The sequence below is a fragment of the Muntiacus reevesi genome, chromosome X, assembly GCF_963930625.1.
Source record: "Muntiacus reevesi chromosome X, mMunRee1.1, whole genome shotgun sequence".
Taxonomy (NCBI): Eukaryota; Metazoa; Chordata; class Mammalia; order Artiodactyla; family Cervidae; genus Muntiacus; species Muntiacus reevesi.
The window spans coordinates 126,254,807-126,273,264 of NC_089271.1; the positions used below are offsets into that span (position 1 = coordinate 126,254,807).

At 40.4% G+C, this 18,458-nt stretch overlaps 1 protein-coding gene across 3 annotated transcripts in view; it reads left to right on the forward strand.

The window, feature by feature from the left end:
* Nucleotides 1-18,458, forward strand: part of TENM1 (teneurin transmembrane protein 1) — a 612,361-nt gene that overhangs the window by 437,578 nt on the left and 156,325 nt on the right. For all 3 annotated transcript variants that reach the window (XM_065915017.1, XM_065915018.1, XM_065915019.1), the window contains exon 16: nucleotides 17,936-18,055. In XM_065915017.1, the coding sequence (XP_065771089.1) occupies nucleotides 17,936-18,055 (120 nt within the window). The remainder of the gene's footprint in view (nucleotides 1-17,935; nucleotides 18,056-18,458) is intronic.

Consider the following 18,458-nt stretch of genomic DNA (forward strand, 5'->3'; position numbering starts at 1 on the left):
AAAAAACACGTGCATGGAAATTTAAAACAGTCAACATCCTTCTCCCAAATTGTATACCAGAACTGTTATTGAAACTTTAAAATGTCTCATTATGTTTATTTTTCTTTCTTCTCGATCTGTTATTTTTTTTTAATCTTTTTTTATTTTTTTATTTATTTTTTTGGCTGCACTGGGTCTCTGTTGCTATGCACCAGCTTTCTCTAGCTGCAGCGAGCAAGGGTTCCTCCCTGTTGTAGTACACAGACTTCTCATTGCAGTGGTTTCTTTTGTTGTGGGACACAGGCTCTGGGTGCATAGGTTTCAGTACTTGTGGTGCGTGGCCTCAGTAGTTGTGGCTCACGGGCCCTGGAGCATGTGGACTTTGATAGTTGTGGTGCACAGGCTTAGTTGCTTCTCATTATGTTTATTATGTGCAGTTCTAACCTTTTCAATCTTTAGACAGAACCCCAAACTCAAATGCCGGTGTACCACAAGAAAGACCTTCTCTGCCAGGGGATCTAGTCAAAGTTTGCCTTCTTCCAAGAGACTCAGTCATCCCCATTTTGAAGTATCTCCCCCAGTTCAATAACAAGTCTGGGGTAATTTCAAATGGCTTCAAAGTATTTATTTAGATAGTAGAGGCTTGTTTATTGCACTCCAGAGGAACAAAGGAAACAAAAAACCTTCATGCTTAAGGAAATTCAGTCGAAACAAAGAAAAGAAGGTAAATGAAATAACAACTTCCATGACATGGAGATACATATTTAAATGACTCACTGAACTCAACTAAAGGGAGAAAGTCAGGACCTGAGAGAGACGGGAGCCAAGTTATTGTGACCTACAGGAGGGCGTTTGAGCAATAAACTTAGAAAAGTGAAGAGAAATTCCAGCCCCAGTGGTTCAGCTTCATGCTTCAGCAGTGTTTGCCAGCCACTTGCAGAGTGAACAAACCTATTACTTGTGGTGCTTAATGCCCTTCTCCTCCTCCTGGCTTGACTGAGTTTTCCTTATTCTTTTGTAAAAGGCTCCAAGTTATCAAGTAGCTCTGAAAGTCGCATTTGAATTCAGAACTACAGTCTCCTTCACCCAGTGGTCTCAGCTCTGACACACATCTCTAATCTGTCAGAAAAGGGAAATAGTCGAGGACAAGCAATCTAACTATATTTCCTCTCAAAAATCAACACATAATCCAGTGTTATTCAGAGTATCTCTGGATAAAATAAATCCAACTCTGATCATGTAGAGTATAAGTAATAATAGCTACAAGCTCTTACATCTCTATTGTACTTTTTAGTTTGTGCAGCTTTCAAACAAACATTATTTCATTGTATCCTCACAGTATCCGTGTGAAGTAGGTATTGTCTTGGTGCATTTTAAATATGAGGAAACTGAGGTCCAGAGAGATTAAATAATTGTCCAACATCACACAGCCAATAGCCTTGTTTTGTAGCAACTCTTTTTTTTTAATTAGAGGATAATTGCTTTGCAATGTGGTGTTGGTTTCTGCCATACGACAACACAAATCAGCTGTACATATATATGTGTATATCACCTCCCTCTTGAGGTTCTCTCCTACCCAACCCTATCCCCCCCCTCTAGGTTATCATGAGCACCGGGCTGAGCTCCCTGTATCTTACAGAGGCTTCCCACTAGCTACCTGTTTTACACATGGTAGTATATATATGTCAATGCTACTCTCTCAGTTCATCCCACATTCTCCTTCCCCTTGTGTCCACAAGTCCATTCTCTACATCTGTGGGTCCATTCCTGCTCTGCAAATATGTTCATCAGTACCATTTTCCTAGATCCCCTATATATACACTAATATACAGTATTTGTTTTTCTCTTTCTGACTTACTTCACTCTGTATAACAGGCTCTAGGTTCATCCACCTCACTAGAACTGACTCAAATTCACTCCTTTCATGACTGAGTAATATTCCATTGTATAAATATACCACATCTTCTTTATCCATTCATCTGTTGATAGACATCTAGGTTGCTTCCATGTCCTGACTATTGTAAATAGTGCTACAATGAACATTGGGATACATGTGTCTTTTTCAGTTATGATTTTCTCATGGTATATGCCCAGTAATGGGTCACATGGTAGTTTTATTCCTATGTAGTAACTCTTGTAATCTTTCTGTTACACCACTGCTGCCCCATTTCAACTTGTTTTTAAATAAGCCAAGTGACTGAGATCTAATTTATATAGGATGAATGGTTGAATGATATCTGGAAACCAGGCAGTATTGTAAAATCCACCTCATTTGAACACATTTCAATGATATTTTGATGATATTATTTACAAAGTTCAAGCCAACTTCTTGGTAGAACAACTGGTAAAATGGGTCTTTCGCTACATGTAAATTGTTATTAAGCACTTCTTTTGTGTCAGGTCTCATAATAAGCTTTTACATGTGTTATTTAATCCTTACAAAAACCTGATATGGTAGGTATCATTGTGATCCCCACTTTTGGGGTAAGAAAACAATAGCTGAGATGTCAAGTTGCTTGCCCAAGGTCACAATCAGTGAGTGTCAGAGCCAGGATCTGAACGCAAGCAGATTCATACTGAGAGCCAGACTTCTAAACCACTATGTTGAGCCACTTTGGCTCCTTTGAGAGCTGGGCTAAAGACTTTTGGTCCTTATACATATCTGACTGCGGGGTTATTCTCAGACAGATCTAGAACACAGGTACTGTAATCAGGGAATCCAATTTGCTCTTAGGTTTTTGCCACATGATTGAGTGATAGCTGGGGAGGCAGATGAAGAAATCATTGCTGAGGGGCTCATTTGCCTACTGGCAAACTGTGAGCCACACGGAGGACTTGCTGAGTGTTGCCACCATCGGAGGCCTGTGAGTTAAAGATGGTGGCATTTGGTGACTAACTGTTGCAAGGATGCATAAAGGTTAAAGAGCTGTTCATCCTTGTGCATCCAAGTGAGACTAGCTTTCTTGTTGTGAGTTCTCTGCACTGGTATGTGAGAGCATGTGGAATGTGGACCTCGTGTGCCCCTGATGGTGTGATGTCACTGGCAACATGCCATTTGCCCACGGTAAAGTCTCCCAGCAAACCTGTCAGTTACAATTTTTTCCTTAAATATATTTTACCCTGTAGCCTGAGTTTCTTTTTTTTCAACCGATTCCAAACATGACTACAAAGTAAACCACATATTCTGCACGCCCTGTATGACTTATTACTTTTTAATAATGTAAATAGGTGAACAGAACCATTATTGATCTTCAGTGTCTAAGCATTTAATCACTATTAATAATGTAAAAGGTTTTTATAAATATGTAAAAACAAGAGTACATTAAACTAAACGACAGCAGTAATTTGCAAAGCCAGACATTTCACTCACCATCACTAATGGAGAAGTGCATTTAAAAAACAAAATCCTACCGGGGTTAGTGCAACCGCTGACAGCAAGGTCTGGCCAAACTCATTTGTCTGTTTTGTAGCCACGAGAGGCTGATCTGCACATCAATCCATGTCTAGTGTCTACATCAGGCCTTACTTACTGTCAGCCCACAGCTATATTTTGTTTGGCCCAACATTTAGAAACTAAGAGATCTAACATAAAAATTGGGATGGGTTCATTCTCTAGAAAGTTGACAAAATTTGACATCTTTGGTATAGGTGTTCCAGAGTTGAGGGCCAGCCACTCCTCTGGAATGACGATGGCATGCCTCTCTAGTTCACTAGTCACTGGTTGCCTTGCTCCTGGCTCAACTCCTGCACTTTTAATGTCCTGCCTGACCCTGCTGGCGTTTGAGTTTGTAACATCTGGACTACACAGCTTCTCTAGCTTTCCGCGGAAAGACCTCAAGTGTTTGTTTTTTTGTTTGTTTTTTCTTTCTGATCGGTTTCCCTGAGAGTCTATAAAAATCCCATCTTAACTAAGAGGAAAAAATGTGACCGAGCATGAACTAGAAATCAGATTAATGGAAGGGGATTTCCACCAATATTTTCGCTAAGGGGCCTGCATGCACCTCATGAGTAAGTTGATAGACAGTCTACCTCACACCATAGTGGAAACAAAATGTCCACTTTCTGTGAGAAAGATGTGGATGTTAAGAGGCATTTTACTATTACGTTTGTCACTTAGAGTAAGTTTTAAGAACAATTTAAAGATCTTAAAATTTTCCGCGCTGCTCCTGGGTTGTGGCAGCCTCATGCACCTGCTTCTACTGGAATCCTTAGCCTAGTTGGAAGGCGCTGAGCACATGAGGGCTTCCCTGGTGGCTCAGGGGTAAAGAATCTGTCTGCAGTGCAGGAGCCGCGGGTTCAATCCCTGGGTCAGGAAGCTCCGCTGGAGGAGGAAGTGGCAACCCACTCCAGTATTCTTGCCTGGAGAATCCCATGGACAGAGGAGCCTGGTGGGCTACAGTCCATGGGGTCACAAAGGGTCAGATACGACTGAGCAGCTAAACAAAAACAAAGCCCATGACAGCGGTGTTAACAGACCACAAAATGAAGAGGTGGAGCAGGGTAATAGGTTTCTTCTAGTTCTCACTTTCTGTGAAGATTCTATATTTCAAATGCTCGTGCCACCCTGGGATGTGCAATACAGAAGCTCTGAACCATCCTCACTGCTAAATCTGATTTCTATGAGGACAAGGATCAAGTCTGATTTGTTCTCTTGTTTTGATTATCTATCACAGTATAGCAAACTCCTCCAAAATTTAGTGGATTAAAATAATTGATTATGATTAGATTTCTTGATTCTGTGGGTTAGAAAATAAGGCAGGGGAAAAAAGGAAAGGAAGGAAGGAAGGATAAGAAATTCTGACAGGGTGTGGCCAGGATGACTTGTCTTTTCTCCATGATATTTGGGCTTTCAGCTAATCTAACTCAGCTGGGAGCTAGAAGAGCTGGATGGCCTCCAGGAATCCCTCTTCCTGCTTAAATCCTCTCCATTCAGGCTTCCTATGGGCATGGCAGCCAACCTTGAGTTTGTCTGAGCTCAGAACTCCAAGTTGGAGTATTCCAAGAGACAGGAAACAGAAGATGCCAGTCTCTTAAGACCTGGGTCCAAAATCATACCAGGGTCACTTGTGTTATATACTACGTATATACTACGTATTAAAGCAGAGGTTGTTCAGATTTAAAGGGAGGGTCATAAATCCTACCTCTTACTGAGAGAAGTATCAAAGAATGTATGACCATTGTTAATCTACCACACCACCACATCCCCAGATCCTAACACAGGATTTGGCAGAAAAGAGGTTAAAAAAATGAGTGGATGAGTGACTGATATTGATGCAGTGATATTGAAGTGCTCTTCTCATATTTACTAATGAAAAACTCATTTTGGTTGCCTAGAACACACAGATGATATTAGGACCTCAAATAAGTTAATTCCCAAATGTCGGAGCAGCCTAAAGGTAAGGTTACTGTTCTCCAAATAGCACAGGAACAAATTCATAAAAGATGAAGTGATTATATAACAGTAGCAAAGTAATTACTCTTGGTTTTTTTTTTCAACTTATGAGGCATTCCACCACTGGCAGAGCCTGTCCATAATTGACATCGTTTATAACTTTGTGTAACCATCAATAATGCTCTCTGCCTTCAGTGGGCTTGATAATCAAAACTGGGAACCAAGAAAAAATTAGAAAATAATGAGCAGTATCAGGGAGTCAGTAGGAAGACTGCTGTGAACTGGCTCACTTTGGTGTTCCAGCTCATGAGAAAACCCAAGACAAGCACCCCAAAACAAACTGAGGTGCTGCAAATGCCTTGAGCATGGCCTTCTTGGCAAACTCTTTATTTACCCACGTCCTTCTCTTCATGACACTCCCCTCCATAATGAAATCTTGATGCACACACCTGATTATTCATGATACCAGGTAACAGCCATAATTACTTATCATAACTTATTTAATAAAATATGCTTTTCTGCACTTAGTTGATTTGGGAACATATACCATGTGAAATCCTGTGAATGGCAAAATGAGTTATTAAATCGAGACTGAGGTTAAGGGAATGGCTGTAGGAAGCTGATCATTGCTGCAGAAGTTGCTAATCTTGGATTAGACTAAAGACTTAAGAATAACCATACTTGACAGATACAAATTATTGTTTTTGAAATGTACATTTTACTGATAGATTAATATTTCCAGAGTTACTGAGGATTTTAAATTTCTCTACAAGATTTACCAAAGTCCTCTGCTCTCCCTAACGTAATCTAATATCCTGCTATCAACTCATTTTTACAAAATGATGAAGATATGTGTTCAATCCTTTATTCAACAGATATTTCTTGAGTCACCCACTCTGTGCCAGGAACTGTGGAGATGGGGGTAAACAAAAGAAACAGGATCCCCTTATTCACAGAATTCCCTTTACATTCCAGTGGGGGAAGCAGTCAAAATTTCATGTAGATACATAAAAAATTAAATTGATTATAAATTTTAATAAATTCTGTGGATTATGGAACATCAAGTAGCTTGGGGTTCATCAACTCAGAGTCCCAAATTCTGCTGCTTTGCTGGAGTAGACAGGTAACCTAAACAGATGTAAGAGAAGACACATTCTACCAAATGAGACAAAATCATTAAACAGTTTCAGAAGGGAAACTGACCTGGAAGTTTTCAACAGTCATTCAGAGATGTGACTAATTGACTCAGGTGAGCATGAGGCGCTGCTAAAATGGACACTCACAGAAGTCTATTGGTGACTTGCAAGAAAAAATTCAAAGCTTATTTGGACAGTGAGCAGCTTAACTATTTGCAAGACGTTTCATCCTTTGACATCTGGAGCTATAACTAATTTTAATACAATTTGAAATGTTTGTGTTAGATGAATTCAAGAGGAAAAGCAATCACCCCAAAAAACTCCCATTCGCCACAGTGAAAAAATGTCCCCATTAACCACACTTTGGCATCATTTGTAATAATAGATCCTATAATTTCTTTCAAGATAATCCACATTTGGGGAAGATTAATCTTTTCATCTTGAGATTGATGAAAATCTCAAGTGTTTACTTGGTTCATGTATTGGCACTGTCCTAGGCTCCAGACTACAGCAGACAAATTGGCTTACCAAGTGGCTCAGCTGGTAAAGAATCCGCCTATAATGCAGGAGACCCTGGTTCAATCCCTGGGTCAGGAAGATCCCCTGGAGGAGGGCATGGCAACCCACTTCAGTATTCTTATCTGGAAAATTCCATGGACAGGCCCTGGCAGGCTGCAGTCCACAGGGTTGCAAAGAGTCGGACACAACTAAATGACTGAGCATAGCACATACAGTCCAGTGAAGAAAACTGACAATAATGAAAAAGGTAAATGTCAGGTAGGAATAGGTACTGTCGAGTGAGGTAAAGAAAGGTTAGGGACAAAGAGTGACCATTTTAGACAGAGTGGTCTGGGAAATCCTCTCTGGGGAGATGACACTAGAGCTGAGACCTCATAGCATTCATTCATGTTAGTTGACTGTGACATGAACATTTCCTGCCACCTGGACCCTTATGCGGTAGCCTATCACACAATCCAGAGGCTGGCTGTCGCTTGTAGGGGCCCACTGAATCACGATCCTGTGGCCTTGTGTGAAACAGAAAGGGAGAACAAACCTTTCTCAAGGAACTACTACACACTGGTTACTGTACCAAGTTTTCCTGATAAGCGGATGGAGTGCCTGTCCTCTAGGAGTACTTTGAGAAAAGCTGACTACTTCAGACAAACTGAACAGCCTCCAGAAAGAGAAATAAGCAACAGCCATCGACCATGCAGTTACGAAAAGAAAAAAAAAATAGCAGATCTTCATCCATTAGTGTTTGACCCTAAAAGAAATCAAATATATAGAAACTGTGTCCTGATTTGGAATTATGAAAAAGAAGAGATAAGAAAACCTTATATTTGAGAATATTTATAAGAAATGCAATGTTATTGCAATATTAAAGCATTCATTGAGGACTTCCTTGGTGGGCTTCCCTGGTGACTCAGATGGTAAAGAATTTGCCTGCAATACAGGATACCCAGGTTTGATCCCTGGGTCAAGAAGATCCCCCAGAGAAGGGCATGGCAACCCACTCCAGTATTCTTGCCTGGAGAATCCCATGGACAGAGGAGCCTGGCAGGCTACAGTCCATGGGGTCACAAAGAGTTGGACACAACTGAGTGACTAACACTTTCAGTTTCACTTGGTGGTCCAATGATAAGGAATCTGCCTTGCCAGTGCAGGGGACGTGGGTTTGATCCCTGCTCTGGGAAGATCCCACATGCCTAGGAGCAACTAATCCCATGCACTACAAAGACTGAAACCTGTGTACCCCAAAGCCCATGCTCTGCAACAAGAGAAGCCACTGCAATGAGAAGCCCGTGCACCTCAACTAGTAGCTCCCACTCCACTCACTGCAACTAGAGAAAGCCTGGGTGCAGTAACAAAGACCCAGCACAGCCAAAAATAAATTAATTAATTAAAATTTAAAAAGCATTCATTGAACTAACATTCACAGTCTATGTACAGGTATTCCCCTAGAAGGTCTGTGACATCATCATTCGTAATTTTGCTGAGGAACCAATTTGAATCCATACGTTTTGTGTTTAACTTTTTCATGAATCTAGTAGTTAAGGACCTCCAAGTCTATTTACTTATGGAAAATCTGTGTGTATTTTTAACTTTAAGAATATGAAAGACAGTATACCAGGTGCACAACTAGGGGTTGGTAAACACACAATGCAACAGTTGCTGAATAAATTGAATAAACCAAGGACTGAGGAAATCTCTTTCTAAAGCTTTAGCACCTGCCAATGTCTGTGTTCACCTTTCTTTCTAAAGGGAGGCACTGCACATAACCTGCCCACATTTGGAAAAGGAACCCAAGAGTGGTTTGGCTCTGCCATGATCCCTTGTGATTCTGTCTTCCCACATTAATTTTCCTAAGCAACCTCCTTTGCTTATCACTTGTGCAGTTGTTGTCCCAAGTGAGAAGTTAGATTGTTGCTACTTGCTAATAAAGCACTTTGATCTCGTTTATGTGAAAGGTGTTACACGTGTGAAGATGGGAACTCCTGATTGTTCAGTGAACTATTTTATCTAATGCTAAAGTTCAGGAAACACATGTTCAAGACACATTTAGAAAATTACAAAGTGCTGAAGGCTCCAAGATTTATAGTGCTGACTAGCTCTTGAAATCAGCAGTCAACACCTAAAGGTACCAAAAAAGAAAGAATGTGCGACTTTCACTTCTTTGCAAGTTCTTGAGCAATGAAATCCAAGCACAAATCTTTAAAAAGCTGTTCAGTTGGTTACTTGTGATATTTTGAAACTCAGATGTTCTGAGGTACTTAATAACAGTCATTAGTAATGCACAGTAGCTGTCTACAGCTTATCTCAGTGTGAATAGGTGTTTTCTAATATTTTATCTATCTTACTGCGAAATTAAGATTGAAAGGCTCAAATCCTTAGTACCTACTTCTCAGCCATATGATCTGCATGAAGTGACTTTAGCTGGTTCTGTCATCTAAACTTGTCCCTAGAGAGGGCAGAGTAAATGCTAGTTTATGGAGAAAGAGCAAATGACACCGTGTGGCACATCCGCTATACACCCTGCACGTGGAAAGTGCTCAGCAGTTGGTAAAGGTCTACAAAGTAGTGATATCCTATGGATAGCACCATCTTTGTGGGTGAGCACTTTCTTTTCATTTGTAGCCACATCATTTACATCTTCTCTCAAAAATACTTCAGCTCAGGCCCTTGAGAGTCCAGGTCAAAAGACCTCCACCAATTCTGCCTGCCACTGGATAGCTGTATCATCTTAAGCAACATTTTTTGACCTCTTTGAATCCATTTCCTCATTTTTTAAAAGAGGCTATTAGTCGTACCTACCTAGGGTTATATTGATGGTAAGTGACATAAAATAAGGAGAGTGCCTGGCATGGTACCTGAGTCATAATAAGTGCTTAATGAATGTCTTATTTGTATAAATACATATATTCATATTGTATATTTGTATATATTTCATATATATATGTGTGTGTGTGTGTGTGTGTGTGTGTGTGTGTGTGTGTGTGTATGGGTACATAATATAATTTGAAAGGTCCAGTTCAAAAGGCAATCACTTTACTGAGTTATTTTATTGTTCCAGTATCTTCATGAGCTGATTAGGAATAAGAACTATTAGTCTCACTTTCCATAAGGAACAAACAAGGCCGAGAGTAATTCCATTTCTTAGGAAAAGTCACATCGATGATTATTAACAAGCCAGAGCTAGCACTGGGGTGGATAAAGTTAGGCCACACTTTTTCCTCCTGGAGAGAAGAGTAGTCCATGGCCAAGCTATAGCCAACAAGACAGACTTGCCCTGTATTTAATGACTATCCATTATTTGAAGGGCAGATTCACAGAGAAGTGACAGGAAAGGTTAATGAGGTTAATAACACCCCATCAGGCTGATTACAAAGATAAAACCATTTGAGTAATGTATAAAACAAGCCAAAAACAAACCAACCAAAAAAATAAAATAAAGCTTGAGATTATTCAAGGGTTGCAAGGGCTTCCAGGACACATATTTCAGGATTCAAATTCTGGACAAAAATAATCATGTGTCTAAATGAGGCAAAGCGGTACTTTCACAGTCCTGAAAAATGTGACTGTGTCGTCAATTTTCTTATTGCTTCAAAACACTTGATCTTTTTCCCATTACTTTCGGGATCTCAGGCATCCAAAGCAAGCCTACTTTTGACAAGCAATTACCAGGGCAGATGGGAAAATAGCCACCCTACCTCAGGGGGAGTGCCCCCATTTTGTTTTACTTGAAACATCACTAGCCATGAGGAAAAGAATTCTGCTTAAAAAACTATCTGCATTTTCAATAGCACCACCTTTCCCAAAGTCCTAGAGTGTTGATGGGTAATGCTCCTACCTAGCTGCTTTTAATGTTACCCAGTTAATAGGTATTATTTCTTTGGGCTAGTGAGCAACTGAGTAGGATTAAATCAGCCAGTTCTATTTAAGTAAAAACTAATAAGTTTTCAAACATTCACTGCATTCACATTTTCAGAACATGAAAACAGGTTTATTCTGTAACATTACATGTTTTCATGGTGCTGTACCAGCTTAGATAACTTATATCAAAAAACCAGTATGTTAAGAAAAAAAAAAAATTCCCAGTAAATGCGGGTCATAAGGAAAAAAAAAAAAAAAAAAACAGTATGTGATATGTGGAAACCCCCAGATACCCAAATATTAGAACATTCAAATGTATGCAAGTTATGAAATACCAAATTGTAATTACATGGTTGTAGATAAAGGAAAAATGGGGTTAGTGTTCATAAATTATTTGAGAAGAACTATTCATTCATCCTTCCCAATCACAGGGGTACTATTTAATTCCCTGAAGTAGTCAATTATCAAACAAAACTCTCATGATGAAGTCATAATTCACAATTGAGAATGCTGGCTTCTAATAAATGAACTGTAAGACATCTATCTGTCACACAGGAACCTCAAAGTGGTCTCTGAAACCCTTGAAGTAGTGCTGTGGGATAGGTTGGAAATATTTTGCAACTTCACATAAAGATATTTGAGCTGAAATTCGATGGAGCTTTCTTCAGCACATGCTGTATACACAAGGCACTAGGAAGGACACAGAGGAAAATCACACTGTCCTTGCCCTGGAGTGACTAATGAGAAGGACAGATCTATAACTCCTATCCAAGATAGGCTATGACACGTGCAATAGCACGGATTCGGCACTGAGAAAAATGAAAGTGAAAGTCACTCAGTCGTGTCCCACTCTTTGCAACCCCATCGACTATAGTCCATGTGGTCCATGAGCTTCTCCAGGCCAGAATACTGGAATGGGTAGCCTTTCCCTTCTCCAGGGGATCTTCCCAATCCAGGGATCGAGCCCAGGTCTCCCGCATTGCAGGTGGATTCTTTACCAACTGAACTCTCAGGGAAGCCCAAATATAAAAGCCTTTATTCATTGTGTGCCACCATGGATATGAGGGCATCATTAGCCCTTTGTCCCAACCACTCAGATGTATTTGCGTTCTAGGAGGGCCCCCCAGAAGCAGCAATCATTTAGCCCAAATGACACAATCTACAGCTGTGGAACCTTATGATATAATAAGCCTGCGGAGAAGATGTCAGGAGAACCATTAAACCACACCTCACAGGCAGCAGGCTTCTTCTGTCCCTTGGAGACTTGAGCCAGCTGACAACTCATAGAGGAATTTACACGGCAGGATTCCAATGCCAGCGAGCAGAGGATCCACGTGGCCTCTTCCAGCCCAGTCCTTCTCAATGCTGTCTCTTGACCAGAGCTGTCAGCTGTGGAAAGGATTTCATCTGTTCCTGTGGAAAAAACAACCTCACCTGCCCACCTGCTGCCAGACCCCCCACTGGCCAGGTCCTTGACTTGAGACATACCCTTCAAAGGTTGCTTATGCTCCTGTTGGCAGCAAAACCAAATAGCTCTAACTTCCCGAGCCCTTCAGCCTCATTTCCCTTATGAAAGATTTTAATCAGAAATACAATGCAGTAAATTACATCTTCTTTCAGCAATTTAGTTTTCAGCATTGTTTTTCAAACCAACTTCTGTGCTTGAGGTTAATGTTTTCGCCCGAGGTGTTGAATGAATATTGGAAATTTGACATGGAAGACAAAAGGCAACAAATAAGGGAAAAGGAAAATAGAACCCAGAGTTTATTGAAGGCCAAGGATAATTTGACTATGCCACAAAAATAGCAAATACAGAATGAATTAGACCTTTTGCATCAGAACTGTCTAACAAGCAGCTTGTTAGTTCAATAAGGCTCTCGGTAAAGTATATTCTGACTTACATTTCCCAAGATGCCCTGTTCTTCAAACCAAACTCCCAACATCTAGAGGATTCAGCATTTAGTTAAAGGGAGAAGCAGTTCCTTTGAGGTTGCTGCTTTAGCATAGTGACAGCAAGTAGACAGCTTGGCAGCAGTCTGTATTCTCCAGAGAGCAAGAAAAGAAGTACTTGTGAGGGGTGATCTTCCCCATACGTGTTTTTAAAGTCACTTTGGACATGTTCATCCAAGTTCAAGTTATCTTGCTGTAACCCACGGCAGCAGGAAGAGGTCCTTGTTTTTAAAGGTTGAAGGAAGCAGAGTCTTCCTTCAAGTCTGAATCAAAGAACAAGAGCCCCAGGGAAAGATGGAAAGCATGCAGCACCCGCCTCTAAGAGTACACACACACACACACACAAAACACAAAATACAGTCACACTGGGCACATACATGTGCAGTGACAGCTTCATGACAGTTCAGACAGTAATTTCTGGTGTCTCATCTCAAAGGTTCAGAAGAGTTCCGAGTATTATTTAATTGAAAAAGTTTCAGAGAAAGGTCCTCGAAGGATTAGGACTCATGTCAAGGGTTATTTTCATGTGGCAAAAATTTAAGAGTTCAAAATGTTTCCTTAGAACAGACCAAGGACAGGCCAAGGATGACTGCCTCGTTTAAAGGGTGATTTGAAGAAGCTGGGGGTTTTGCTGGTGGCTCAGACAGTAAAGAATCTGCTTGCAATGCAGGAGACACGGATTCAATCCCTGGGTCAGGAAGATCCCCTCGAGGAGGAAATGGCAACCCACTCCAGTATTCTTACTTGGAGGAGCCCATGAACAAACGAGCCTGGCAGGCTACAGTCAATGGGGTCGCAGAGAGTCAGTCTTAACTGAGCAGCTGACACTTTCTCTTTCACTTTTTGAAGAAACTGGAGAGGAAACACCGAGGCAGCAGGACGCACAGGACAGAAAACGCGGAAAGTAGGATCCTGGGGTTACCAAAGTCAGACCTCAGGCATACCCACCTCCCTGCTTCAGCAAGGATCTAATCTAGGAAAGAGATGAATTATTCAGGCCACCTTGGATATGAGAAGCATACACAAACAGATTATACACATGACAGAGAAACTACATTTTGGTGGCTGTGTAAATCAGGAAAAATAAAGCAGATACAAGGCTACCATCCACAATTATGAAGAAAATTGAGTTTAGAAGCTGGGAGCACACAAAATGGCAGTTGAGCTGTACGAAGTGGCACAACACACCATATTTACCAAGAATATATCTGCAGTTCCCTAAGGGCCATCTGGAGCTGCAGTAACCTGGGAAAGTGAGCAGACTCGAGAGCATTCGTTCTGAAATGGAGAGTTTGCCTGAAAAGATTTTTTCCTCGGTTTCTGCCTGCAGTGCCAGTCCCAATTACTGCCAATTAAAAAAGAATGCTTTAATACTGTCCTAAAATTTAGACAATGTATACTGATGCAGTATGACTGATTGGGTGAAAGATTATAGTAAGTACTAGTAATCCAGGAATAAAAAGAGCTAAGAGTTATTCTTGTGAAAAACGGATGACATGGAGTGTGTAAATAATGGGAGCAAATGCAGCAAGATACAAGGAATCTTAGGACATTTAAAGTCTAATACATTACAAAGAGAGTTCAGTGCTGATAAATGTGGAATAATAAGTTTTATGGGGCTTTATCATATGCTGTAAGTTCGTGTGGGTCATAAAATATGAGGAATAAAAGAAGTAGGGGAGTTGAAAGACAAGTCTGCACATAATTTATGAATGATGAAGAGTGAAATGAATGAGAAGAAGAACAGGTAGACAATGTCTGGAATAATGATGACTTTGATGAGTCATTATCACACAAATCTGTGTGCTTCATAAAATATGAGGAATATTAAAGAGCAGAGGAGTCAAAAGACAAGTCTACTCAGAATGAGATACAGAATGAAGAGAGGAATACAAGAGAAATGCACAGGATAATGATAACTTTTATGAGACTTTCACTCACCAGCCTGGATCCTTCATAAATATAAGCTGTATAGAAAATAAAAGAACCGCAAAGAGAAGAGACAGGCCTGTGTCTGTCGTAAAATATGGGGAAATAATGTCAACTAGACTTGACAAAATAAAAACAAAAATAATTGAGCCTAGTACAGCTGTGGGAAGACGCACTATATAGATTAATGTGAACAAATAAAATAAGCGAGTGTAGAATTGTCTTGCCAATAGGGAATCAGCAACCACCTAGGAAGGCATCATTGCTGAAAAGCCCACCTTGCTAACTGGTAAAGCCTTGGCAAGTTCATAAATACCCCCATCACACTCTGTAAAAAGCCATCAGCACGTAGGCACAGGAGGCAATGATGTACTGATTTTCAAATGGAGGTGCCCTCACAGACATACCTCTGTTCTCAGCCCCTCTGGCTCCAATCCGTATGTAGTTTACAGGAGATTTTCTCAGCTGGTTTCTACTTAATCTATACCTAGTTTGTCAAATCTTGGTTTGTAAAGATTTTCAAAGGGTTACTGTATAAAACTAAAGACGCATGAGACAGGTGCTCGGGTCAGGTGCACTGGGAGGACCCAGGGGAATCAAGTTGGGGGGGAGGTGGGAGGGGGGATCAGGATGGGGAATACATGTAACTCCATGGCTGATTCATGTCAATGTATGACAAAACCCACTGCAATGTTGCGAAGTAATTAGCCTCCAACTAATAAAAATAATTGAAAAAAAAAAACTAAAGACATCCTTCTCTCTTCATTTCTTGTTACATTGGATTTAAAACCAGGGACCAGGTCTGTCAGAATTAATTCAAAATCCAGAATTTGGTACCTTTCAAATGTCTTCTCTATTAGAAAAATATGGGATTTCAAGACCTCAAAATTTCAAAATCTCCCCAAAAAGGAACTAGAGGAATCAGATAAGGCAAAGCAAGTGCCAGTATGCCATTTGCATGCCATTCAGAATCATTATTTACAGAATTCATAAGATGGGCAGTTCAGTGGAAAGAGAAAAGCCACTGATTCATGTCAGAACTAGGAATGTTGGCCTGAAGAGCTCAATAAAAGCACTAATAGCATCAGTTATATTAGCTTAACTTTGTTGTTATTGTTTAGTTGCTAAGTCATGTCTGACTCCTTTGCAACCCATAGATTGTAGCCCGCCAGGCTCCTCTGTCCATGGGATTTCCCAGGCAAGAATACTGAAGTGGGTTGCCATGCCCTCCTCCAGGGGATCTTCACGACCCAGGCATCAAACCTGCATCTCCTGCATTGGCAGACAGATTTTTTACCACTGAGCCACCTGGGAAGCCCAGCTTAGCTTTGTGCTATATTTAGAGGCTTATAGTTTGCATTGGGGGAAGGCTTTAGATGATTCAGGAAACATCCTATTAGTATAACTTCTATCTCAGTTCCTCTGATTGCAGTATTTTAGTAGTGATGTTTATTGGCTCTAACATATAACATAAGCTGTCTTATGCTTTCTTGGGGTATTTTTTTCTCTCTCTCTCGAGTGAGCTTTTGTGGCTGAGAGCTTTTAGATGCATTGCCTTGACTTGCTGATTCAAAGAATATATGATACCAGGGTGAAATTACTATGATTACTTTGGAAAAGTCATGTTTGCCCAAATAACATGGCCCCTTTTAATCCAAGATTGAGCTTGCCTGGATACCCTGAATTTCTCTTTGTGGGGAAAAAAAATTACATTGATGCCCTAGGAAAAATCATTGCTCTTGTCTAACCTTCTTCAACCCTACTAGCTCCAGCTATAAAATGCACATTCTAGAGACTTCTTCCTCCCCACTGCCCTGGTAATGACAGAGAAGTGAATACTCCATGCTTGTGGGTTGCCCATGAGCCCTCTTCTTAATTGCCAAGCTCCTAAACTTTGTTACAACTTGTTGACCAGGCTAGACCTGAAAGTCTACTTGTTTTAGTGCACTGGGTCCCTAGGGGGCAGCACTATTAAGGGCTAGTCTAATGGAATTCCCCTATTTGGCCAGGATGAAACTCATTTGTTTAAAGGGAAAATCTCCTGAAATATTTCATTTCACTCAGGTCAGAGAAACAGGGTTCATATGTCACCAGGGACCATGTCTCTTTTGCCAACTTTAACTGTTAAAATTCATCCAACTAAGTATACTTTGTTAAAATTATTTTTCCAATAAAAACAATTTGGCAATATGTATTTAGGGCCTAAAAAATGTTCACACCTATGTATATAAATACATAGGAAATTCACTCAACACAATGTTACTAATGATTGCCTCTGGGGAAAAGACTAGGAACCACAGGAGGGGGGTGGTCAGCAGGGACTTCAATCATATCTACAGTGTATTTAGGTATTAACTAATTTTAGTTTTTATTAATTTTCATAAAAGAAAAGTATCTTTCCACAACTAGGACTACCTCCCAAGGAAATAATAAGAAACTCAATGTAGAAAAAATAAGAAACAACTAAATATCCTAAAACAGGGACTGTATTAAACAAGAAATACTGTTTTAGAGCTATATCATGTAATAACAAAATGATATATTAAGGAATTTCTAATTATATTGGATGACGTTAATAATATACCATGTGCTGTGTTTAGTCGTTGAGTTGTGTCCCACTCATTGTGACTCTATGGACTGTGGCCCACCAGGCTTCTCTATCCATGGGGATTCTCCAGACACGAATAATGGAGTGGATTGCCATGCCCTCCTCCGGGAGATTTTTCCAACCCAGAGATCAAGCCCAGGTCTCCCGCATTGCAGGCGATTCTTTACCATCTGGGCCACCAGGGAAGCCCAAGAATATTGGGGTGGGTTGCCTATCTTTTCTCCAGAGGATCTTCCCGACCCAGAAATCAAACTGTGGTCTCCTGCATTGTAAAGGCGGATCTCCTGGTAAAGGCAGATTCTTTACCAGCTGAGCTACCCGGGAAGCCTTAATAATATACTACCAACATTAAAATATCAAGATTCAGAACTATGCCGAGTATAATCCCAGTTTATATTGGTAAAAAAGATATGCACACCCTCACCAAAATGTTATTAGAAGTGACTACCCACTGGTGAAATTATTGTTTTCTTTGTTATGCTTAACTGTGTTTTCTGTAGTTTCTCCAACTTGGCTTTTAGAAGCTAGTTTCAGCATGCTTTTAGATCTGTCTTTCATCTTGTGTTGCAGGCGTGCCTGTGTGATTCGAGGCCAAGTGGTGGCTGTAGATGGAACCCCTCTAGTAGGGGTGAATGTTAGTTTCTTGCACCACAGTGATTATGGATTTACCATCAGCCGGCAAGATGGAAGGTAGGTCAATGTTGTTTCCGATCATTGTGAGGGCCCAATACTGACTTCTAGCCATGAGTCAAACCAGCGCTCAAATGATGCAGGCTTCATAAGCCTATCTTCCTTCAAGTTGTATCTAAAAAGTCATTGGTGTTATTTCCTCTATTCCCCATCTAAATCAAACCAAATTTCTCTTCTAAATCTGCACTATTGCTCTCAAGTCTTCTTGAAACCCTAGCCGTTTGGAAAGTTTTCTAGCCTTCATCTAATTCCATTTATAAATCCAGCTTCAAAATCCAGTGAGATAATGCAGATAATAAAGTATTGTACACATGGGTTGTTCTTCCACGATAGTCTCAATATAGTTCTGAAATAAAGCTGTCCAAAAGGTGTCTGCCAAAGGTATACAATTCAAGCACATTAA